This window comes from Esox lucius, chromosome 1, assembly GCF_011004845.1.
Source record: "Esox lucius isolate fEsoLuc1 chromosome 1, fEsoLuc1.pri, whole genome shotgun sequence".
Classification (NCBI taxonomy): domain Eukaryota; kingdom Metazoa; phylum Chordata; class Actinopteri; order Esociformes; family Esocidae; genus Esox; species Esox lucius.
Genome location: NC_047569.1, coordinates 19,859,109 through 19,869,472, shown reverse-complemented (window position 1 = coordinate 19,869,472; position 10,364 = coordinate 19,859,109). Strand labels below are relative to the sequence as shown.

Here is a 10,364-nt window from a genome sequence, read left to right as displayed (position 1 = left end):
AATCATTTGAAAAAAAATCTGTATGTAGAAAACATTGGCTATTATTTTGTAGACTTAGCTTTTCTCTTTATATCGATTTGTCGGAATGTCTATGGGAAACATCGCTAGGGGAAATTATTGGTAGTTTTAATTTTCGAACCAAACGTGTACGATCTGCTCGCTACTGTGGCTTTAAAAAAATAATGCGCTAGTCCTGCGGCGTTGAACTTTTCGGAGTTAGTTTTTGAACCGATCATTCTATACTGGAGTCTGTATCACAGAGTTTCTCACCATACGCTGGGAGGTGGATACCAGATAGGGCTACACATACATTGGGTCACCCATTATACAGGACTCCCCTTTTACAGAAAGTGAAGCAGCGCGTTGTGCAGTAGGCCGACCGATATTGTGAAAGGGTGGAAGGACCGGGCAGATGCCGCACAGTGCGTGAGCATGATGCTGTTTGTGGACTCTTGAAAGTAAGTAGCATACTGCTGGTTCACTGCGGCATATCATATTCTAAAAATAACGAACCACGTTTCTTGCTGCTCATCGTGAATATATGTTATTATTGTTAACGTGTAGGATGGCCAAATAACGCGTGTATGCCTTGTTCGTAGCACACTGAATGTGTTGTTTCATACATAGCCAATATCTTGGTAAAATTTATTTTTTTGTTATGCTAAGTATAAAATGTCAACGAGTGCCTATGAGTGGTTTTAAAGTGCGGGAAGTCCTTGACTAAGGTTGGATGATGTCATTCTATGTTGCATTTGGTAAGCTATGGGTGCCCAATTGGGCATTTGGGCATTGCACCAAAATCATAACACGTTTTATATTATTTGGAAAATATTTTGACAATGGACAGGCCTATAGACACGATTTTAACTGCATGTTAAAATCGTGTACTGTAAACATTTGTTACAGCTATAGACTAAAGCATCACCTGCAAGTTATTACCAATATATAGCATATTTTATTTTCGCATAACAGGTTTGCTTTAAATGACAAAGTGGCTAGATCGACGCGACTTGAGGGACGTTAATGTTCTAATCTTATTACATTCATGACTACAACTACCAGAATTCAGTAGCTTCCCACCAGCATTCCATCCAACGGGCAAGAGCCGCAGCTATCACATGGACTGATAATACATTATTAGAAACAACATATTTGAATAAATTGTAGGAAGTAACACTTTTACTCGCTTTGCAGTTACGTAGTTTATTAAAAAGATGCACGTTTATTTTAAGAATATGAAATGAGTGTGTCCTTGCGACGTAATCTAAGTGAGAAGAATCCTGTTTACGAAATAGCGGATAACTGAGCACTGCAGTGATACAAAGACTTAGCGGAGGACCTGAGGGGAAAATGGTTCAAAAACAAGTAGACTGACAACCTGGATATTGGATATTGTGAAATAATTCGAACCTGTAGGTAATCAGAAAAAAAAATAACGGTCCTGTTTTTTTGTTGCTACAGTCTTGTTCCGGGTGGAGTTTGCCGGAGCCTCAGTGCAGAAGATAGAATGAATGTGTTTACAGGAACATAGCATAAACAAGGCTTGGAAGTGATGGCAAACTGTCGAGACCCATGGTAAGTACGATTTTTGTGGGGGCCGAAGTCTTTCCTTAGATACACTTTTTGAAGTGCTGTCAAGTACTGTTAAACTATATCGAGGTGTTATTCGCAATATCACCAGTTATAGGGCTTACACGCCCCAACCCCTCCATGGTTTGTGAATGAAGCCGCAACTATGGGTTCTTCTTTGCCTACAAAACCATGTTCCTCCAAATGCGTTGAAGTTGCGCTTCTTTACCCAAGCATATTGGTATATGTATTCAATAAGGAACAAGGCATGTGGTATAAGGCTAAACAGAACTAAAGCTCTTTGCATGGTACCCTGTTGCCCGTTTTTTTAGCATAAAATAAAAGGTGAAATAGTATAAAATAGCTAATACCATGCATTTTTTAATTCAGTCTATTTTTTGGTAATCTTTACGAGGTGACTGTGTCTGTGTTTGTGTGATTCTTTCCAGCACTGTGAAACAACTAATATATTGACTTTTCTTTGAATGTATTTTCTAGGTTGCCTTGGGTGACAGTCCGTCATGAGTATATTGGCCACAGAGCCTACCAGGTCCCTTATTCTGTTGCTGTCTGGGACATAAAGCAACTTATCTTTGAAGAAACAGACTTTCCTGTCACGGAGCAGCAGCTGGTTCACAATGGGAGAGTGGTAAGTGAAAAGGAATTTTACAAATTATAGTTTATTTCATTCCTGTAATTTAGTGTTAATTTTGTCAAAAAACACCAGAGCCTACACTGATGGCCTGTGCTCGTGGTTCTGTTAGCCACACATCTGTTGAATCTTCTGTGAGTAAATTGAGCATGGTATGGGGATGACAGTAGAGAAAGACAGTCAAAATAAGTAATTATTTAACTGTGTATAGTGGGTTTATCGTAGTAGAATGGTTACATTCATGTTTTTTGCAATGAAAGAATAGGTGTTCCTGTATGCTTGTTGGACACCCACCTAATTGGCAATAAAGATTTACAGGTACTCGCCCAAAGCTAACTTTACTGTATTTGGGAGGTGGTTGTTCATTTTGTTCCCTGAAGTCAGTGATAGTGTATGTTTTCTGTAGGCTAGGTTAATGACTAAATAAAAAAAATATATATATATATTGTGGTTAGCTAGTACAATCCTGTTTCCAAAAGTTGGGACATTAGTATCGTTGAAACTGAGAACAATGTTATTGTTTCTTGAAAAATACAGTGGATATAAAAAGTCTACAGACCCCTGTTAAAATGCCAGGTTTTTATGATGTAAAAGAATGAGACAAAGAAATCATGTCAGACCTTTTTCCACTTTTAATGTGACCTATAATGTGAACAATACAATTGAAAAACAAACTGAAATCTTCGAGGGGGAAAAATGAAAACCTTACAATAACCTCGTTGCATAAGTGTGCACACCCTCTTATAACGGGGGTGTGCACAGAATTAACCAATCTCATTAAAACTCATGTTAAATAGAAGTCATGACACACCTGCCATCATTTAAAGTGACTCTGAATAATTTCAAATAATGTTCAGCAGTTCTAGTAGGATTTTCCTGACATTTTCTTAATCTCAGAGCAAAAGCCATGGTCCGCAGAGAGCTTCCAAAGCATCAGAGGGATCTCATTGTTGAAAGATTTTCAGTCAGGAGAAGGGTACAAAATAATTTCCAAAGCATTAGATATACCATGGAACACAGTGAAGACAGTCATCATCAAGTGGAGAAAATATGGCACAATAGAGACATTACCAAGAACTGGACGTCCCTTCAAAATTGATGAAAAGACGAGAAGAACTGGTCAGAGAGGCTTCCAAGACGCCTACAGCAACATTAAAGGAACTGCAGGGATTTCCGGCAAGTACTGGCTGTGTGCTATGTGACAACAATCTCCCGTATTCTTCATATGAATGGGGTAGGGTGGCAGGACGGAAGCCTTTTCTTACAAAGAAAAACATCCAAGCCCAGCTGAAGTTTGCAAAAACAAACATCAAGTCTCCCAAAAGCATGTGGGAAAATGTGTTATGGTCTGATGAAACCAAGGTTGAACTTTATGGCCATAATTCCAAAAGGTATGTTTGGCGCAAAAACAAAACTGCACATCACCAAAAGAACACCATATCCATAGTGAAGCATGGTGGTGCCTTAGTCAGGGTGGAGTGAATTATGAACAGTTCCAGATACCAGGCAATTTTGGCACAAAACCTTCAGGCGTCCGTTAGAAAGCTGAAGATGAAGAGGAAGTTCACCTTTCCGCACGAGAACGACCCATAGCACACATCCAAATCCACAAAAGCAAGGCTTTACTTGAAGAAGATTAACGTTTTAGAATGGCCCAGCCAGAGCCCAGACCTGAATCCAATTGAACATCTGTGGGGTGATCTGAAGAGGGCTGTGCACAGGAGATGTCCTTGCAATCTGACAGATTTGGAGCGCTTTTGCAAAGAAGAGTGGGCTAATATTGCCACGTCAAGATCTGCCATGATAATAGACTCCTACCCAAAAAGACTGAATGCTGTAATAAAATCAAAAGGTGCTTCAATGTAGTATTAGTTTAATGGTGTGCACACTTATGCAACCAGGTTATTGTGAGTTTTTAAATTTGAAATGTTTTGTTTTTCAATTGAATTGTTCACGTTATAGATCACATTAAAGTTGGAAAAGGTTCTGACATGATTCATCTTGGTCACATTTTTTACATCACAAGAACCTGGCATTTTAACAGTGGGTGTGTATATTTTTATATCCACTGTATATGCCCACTTTAAATTTGATGCCAGCAACACATTTAAAAAAAGCTGGGACAGAGTCAATGAAAGACTGTGAAAGTTGTGTATAAAAAGAGCATCCCAGAGAGGATGAGTCTTTCAGAAGTACACCGTGTTCCAAATTATTATGCAAATTGTATTTAACAATGATTTTCCAACAGTATTTGTTCCACAAAAATACATTCTAAATGCACTGTTCCAAATTATCATGCACAACACAGTTGCAAAACATTTTATAGGTTGTAAAGAACTGAAAATGGTCATTTGTTGAACTTAGAGTATATTTACTGAAATCAAAAGCTATTTCAATAGAACAGATCTTACCAGGGCAAGTTACATGTTAACATAGGACCCCTTCTTTGATATCAGCTTCACAATTCCTGCATCCATTGAACTTGTGAGTTTATGGAGAGTTTCTGCTTGAATTTATTTGGAGGATGTCAGAATAGCCTCCCAGAGCTGCTGTTTTGATGCAAACTGCCTCCCACCCTCATAGATCTTTTGCTTGAGGATGCTCCAAAGGTTCTCAATAGGGTTGAGGTCAGGGGAGGATGGGGGCCACACCATGAGTTTCTCTCCTTTTATGCCCATAGCAGCCAATGACACAGAGTTATTCTTTGCAGCATGAGATGGTGCAATTTCATGCATGAAGAGGCACGGTTTATTCTTTTTATACCATGGAAGAAAGTGGTCAGTCAGAAACTCTATATACTTTGCCGAGGATATTTTCACAACTTCAGGGACCCTAAAGGGGCCTACCAGCTCTCTCCCCATGATTTGTGCCCAAAACATGACTCCGCCACCTCCTTGCTGACGTCCCTGCCTTATTGGGACATGGTGCCCATCCACCAACCATCAACTACTCCATCCATCTGGACCATCCACCAACCATCCACTACTCCATCCATCTGGACCATCCACCAACCATCCACTACTCCATCCATCTGGACCATCCACCAACCATCCACTACTCCATCCATCTGGACCATCCACTACTCCATCCATCTGGACCATCCATCTGGACCATCCACTACTCCATCCATCTGGACCATCCACCAACCATACACTACTCCATCCATCTGGACCATCCAGGGTTGCACGGCACTCATCAGTAAACACGACTGTTTGAAAATGAGTCTTCATGTATTTCTGGGCCCACTGCAACCGTTTCTGCTTGTGACCATTGGTTAGGGGTGGCCGAATAGTAGGTTTATGCACAACTGCAAGCCTCTAGAGGATCCTACACCTTGAGGTTCACGGGACTCCAGAGGCACCAGCAGCTTCAAATACCTGTTTGCTGCTATGTAATGTAAGTTTAGCAGCTGCTCTCTTAATCCGATGAATTTGTCTGGCAGTAACCTTCCTCATTGTGCCTTTATCTGCACAAACCCGTCTGTGCTCTGAATCAGCCACGCATCTCTTTACAGTACGATGATCACGCTTATGTTTTCGTGAAATATCTAATGTTTTCATACCTTGTCCAAGGCATTGCACTATTTGACACTTTTCCACAGCAGAGAGATCCTTTTTCTTTCCCATATTGCTTGAAACCTGTGGCCTGCTTAATAATGTGGAACATCCTTCTTAAGTTAGTGTGCTTTTAATTGGGCTCACCTGGCAAACTAATTATCACAGGTGTCTGAGATTGATTTCAGTGATCCAAAGAGCCCGGAGACACAATACCATCCATGAGTTTGATTTAAAAACTAAATATTTAATGTTTATGACACTTAATTCCAATTTGCATAATAATTTGGAACGCAGTGTAAAGATGGGTAGGGGTTCAACACAATCTCTGTTGGGACAAGGGACGAGGCCGAAAACCAAAATTGGATGGCCATGATCTTGAGGCCCTCAGACGGCACTGCATTAAAAACAGACGCGATTCTGTAGTAGACTTCACTGCATGGGCTCAGGAACACTTCCGAAAAATGGTCTGTGAACACAGTATGACGCTGCATCCATACAAGTTAAATCTGTACCATGCAAAGATTAAACCATATATAAACAAGATCCAGAAATGCAGCCGCAGAAAAGCAGCTCTTTTAAGATGGACTGAGGCAAAGTGGAAAACTGTCCTGTGGTCTGACAAATCAAAATCAGAACTTTTTGGGAATCATGGATTCCCAAGGCAAACAGGTCTTAGGCGACGGGTCAGACTAAGAGCGGTTCAAACCCCCCTTAATGATGAACAACATTATGAGTACCGTGACGTCGCCCGGTATGGCGCAGCCGGGGCCCCACCCTGGAGCCAGGCCCGGGGTTGGGGCTCGTATGCGAGCGCCTGGTGGCCGGGCCTTCCCCCATGGGGCCCGGCCGGGCTCAGCCCGAACGGGCGACGTGGGGCCGCCCTCCCGTGGGCTCACCACCCACAGGAGGGACCATAAGGGGCCGGTGCGAAGAGGATCGGGCGGCAGTCGAAGGCAGGGGCCTAGGCAACCCGATCTCTGGACACGGAAACTAGCTCTAGGGACGTGGAATGTCACCTCGCTGGCGGGGAAGGAGCCTGAGTTAGTGCGTGAGGTTGAGAGGTTCCGATTAGAGGTAGTCGGGATCACCTCTACGCACGGCTTGGGCTCTGGAACCACACTCCTTGAGAGAGGATGGACTCTTCACCACTCTGGAGTTGCCCATGGTGAGAGGCGGCGGGCTGGTGTGGGTTTGCTTATAGCTCCCCAGCTCTGCCGCCATGTGTTGGAGTTTACCCCGGTGAACGAGAGGGTCGTTTCCCTGCGCCTACGGGTCGGGGATAGGTCTCTCACTGTTGTTTGTGCCTACGGGCCGAACGGCAGTGCAGAGTACCCGACCTTCTTGGAGTCTCTGGGAGGGGTGCTGGAAAGTGCTCCGACTGGGGACTCTATTGTTCTACTGGGGGACTTCAACGCCCACGTGGGCAACGACAGTGACACTTGGAGGGGCGTGATTGGGAGGAACGGCCCCCCTGATCTGAACCCGAGTGGTGTTCAGTTATTGGACTTCTGTGCTAGTCACAGTTTGTCCATAACGAACACCATGTTCAAGCATAAGGGTGTCCATCAGTGCACGTGGCACCAGGACACCCTAGGCCGCAGGTCGATGATCGACTTTGTTGTCGTCTCATCTGACCTGCGGTCGTATGTCTTGGACACTCGGGTGAAGAGAGGGGCGGAGCTGTCAACTGATCACCACCTGGTGGTGAGTTGGATCCGATGGCGGGGGAGGAAGCTGGACAGACTCGGCAGGCCCAAGCGTACTGTAAGGGTCTGCTGGGAACGTCTGGCCGAGTCTCCTGTCAGAGAGATCTTTAACTCCCACCTCCGGCAGAGCTTCGACTGGATCCCGAGGGAGGCTGGAGATATTGAGTCCGAGTGGACCATGTTCTCCACCGCCATTGTCGAAGCGGCCGCTCGGAGCTGTGGCCGTAAGGTCTCCGGTGCCTGTCGAGGCGGCAATCCCCGAACCCGGTGGTGGACACCGGAAGTAAGGGATGCCGTCAAGCTGAAGAAGGAGTCCTATCAGGCCTGGTTGGCTTGTGGGACTCCTGACGCAGCTGACGGGTACCGACAGGCCAAGCGGGCTGCAGCCCGGGTGGTTGTGGAGGCAAAAACTCAGGCCTGGGAGGAGTTCGGTGAGGCCATGGAGAAGGACTATCGGCTGGCCTCGAAGAGATTCTGGCAAACCATCCGGCGCCTCAGGAGAGAGAAACAGTGCCCTACCAACGCTGTTTACAGTAGAGGTGGGCAGCTGTTGACCTCAACTGAGGATGTCGTCGGGCGGTGGAAGGAGTACTTCGAGGATCTCCTCAATCCCGCTGTCACTTCTTCCATTGAGGAAGCAGAGGATGAGGGCTCAGAGGTGGACTCGTCCATCACCCGGGCTGAAGTCACTGAGGTGGTCAAGAAACTCCTCGGTGGCAAGGCACCGGGGGTGGATGAGATCCGCCCTGAGTACCTCAAGTCTCTGGATGTTGTGGGGCTGTCTTGGTTGACACGCCTGTGCAACATCGCGTGGTGGTCGGGGACAGTGCCTTTGGGATGGCAGACCGGGGTGGTGGTCCCTCTTTTTAAGAAGGGGGACCGGAGGGTGTGTTCCAACTATAGGGGGATCACACATCTCAGCCTCCCCGGGAAAGTCTATGCCAGGGTTCTGGAGAGGAGAATACGGCCGATAGTAGAACCTCGGATTCAGGAGGAACAGTGTGGTTTTCGTCCGGGCCGTGGAACACTGGACCAGCTCTATACCCTCTACGGGGTGTTGGAGGGTTCATGGGAGTTTGCCCAACCAATCCACATGTGTTTTGTGGATTTGGAAAAGGCATTCGACTGTGTCCCTCGTGGCATCTTGTGGAGGGTGCTTGGGGAATATGGGGTCCTGGGTCCTTTGCTAAGGGCTGTCAGGTCCCTGTACAACCGAAGCAGGAGCTTGGTCCGCATTGCCGGCAGTAAGTCAGACTTGTTCCCAGTGCATGTTGGACTCCGGCAGGGCTGCCCTTTGTCACCGGTTCTGTTCGTAATTTTTATGGACAGAATTTCTAGGCGCAGCCAGGGGCCGGAGGGTGTCAGGTTTGGGGACCACACAATTTCGCATCTGCTCTTTGCAGATGATGTTGTCGTGTTGGCCCCTTCTAACCAGGACCTTCAGCATGCGCTGGGACGGTTTGCAGCCGAGTGTGAAGCGGTGGGGATGAAAATCAGTACCTCCAAATCCGAGGCCATGGTCCTCAGTCGGAAAAGGGTGGCTTGCCCACTTCAGGTTGGTGGAGAGTGCCTGCCTCAAGTGGAGGAGTTTAAGTATCTAGGGGTCTTGTTCACGAGTGAGGGAAGGATGGAACGGGAGATTGACAGACGGATCGGTGCAGCTTCTGCAGTAATGCAGTCGATGTATCAGTCTGTCGTGGTGAAGAAAGAGCTGAGCCGCAAGGCGAAGCTCTCGATTTACCAGTCAATCTACGTTCCTACTCTCACCTATGGTCATGAGCTTTGGGTCATGACCGAAAGGACAAGATCCCGGATACAGGCGGCCGAAATGAGCTTTCTCCGCAGGGTGGCCGGGCGATCCCTTAGAGATAGGGTGAGAAGCTCGGTCACCCGGGAGGAGCTCAGAGTAGAGCCGCTGCTCCTCCACATCGAGAGGGGTCAGCTGAGGTGACTTGGGCATCTTTTTCGGATGCCTCCGGAACGCCTTCCTGGGAAGGTGTTCCGGTCCCGTCCCACCGGGAGGAGACCCCGGGGAAGACCTAGGACACGCTGGAGGGACTATGTCTCCCGGCTGGCCTGGGAACGCCTCGGTGTCCCCCCGGAAGAGCTAGAGGAAGTGTCTGGGGAGAGGGAAGTCTGGGCATCCCTGCTTAGACTGCTGCCCCCGCGACCCGGCCCCGGATGAAGCGGAAGAAGATGGATGGATGGATGGATTCCACATGGCATGGGTGATTGGCACGTCTGTGAAGGCACCATTAATGCTGAACCATATATACAGGTTTGGGAACAACATATGCTGCCATCCAGACAACATATTTTTCAGGGAAGGCTTTGCTTTTTCAGCAAGACAATGTCAAACCACACTCTGCATGTATTAAAACAGCTTGGCTCTGTACTAAGAGTCTGGCCTGCCTGCAGTCCAGATCTGTCACCCATTGAAAATATTTGGCGCATTATTAGACGAAAAATACGACAACGGAGACCCCAAACTCTTGAGCACCTGCAATTCTGTATCAAGCAAGAATGGGAAAACATTTCACTTTCACAACTACAGCAATTGGTTTCCAGAGTTTCCCAAATGCTTACAAAGTATTTTTAGAGGTGATGCAACATGTAAACATGTGCCTATCCCAAATTCTTTTTAACTTAAATTCAAAATGGGCATGTACTTTTCCCAAAACAATAACATTTCTCAGTTTCAACATTTATGTTGTCTTTGTACTATTTGCAATCAAATATAGGGATCAATGATTTGCACATCATTGCATTCTGTTTTTGCAGTTTACGCAGCATTCCAACTTTTTGGGAAATTGGGGTTGTAATATATAAGAATGTTGCACGAATTAGGCTAATGTCAAAATATCTGGTGGGGCTCTGTCT

General features: G+C 46.0%; 1 protein-coding gene across 4 annotated transcripts in view; it reads left to right on the top strand.

Annotated features, from left to right (window-relative positions):
* Window positions 1-252: 252 nt before the first annotated feature.
* The window catches only part of sacs (sacsin molecular chaperone), a 54,314-nt gene continuing 44,202 nt past the window's right edge, over window positions 253-10,364 (top strand). For 2 of the 4 annotated variants that reach the window (XM_020048056.2, XM_034294579.1), the window contains exons 1-3: window positions 253-458; window positions 1,462-1,575; window positions 2,068-2,218. In XM_020048056.2, coding sequence (XP_019903615.1) covers window positions 1,553-1,575; window positions 2,068-2,218 — 174 coding nt within the window. In that variant the 5' untranslated portion in view covers window positions 253-458; window positions 1,462-1,552. The remainder of the gene's footprint in view (window positions 459-1,461; window positions 1,576-2,067; window positions 2,219-10,364) is intronic. The other 2 variants (XM_010884944.4, XM_020048046.2) reach the window with 1 other exon arrangement.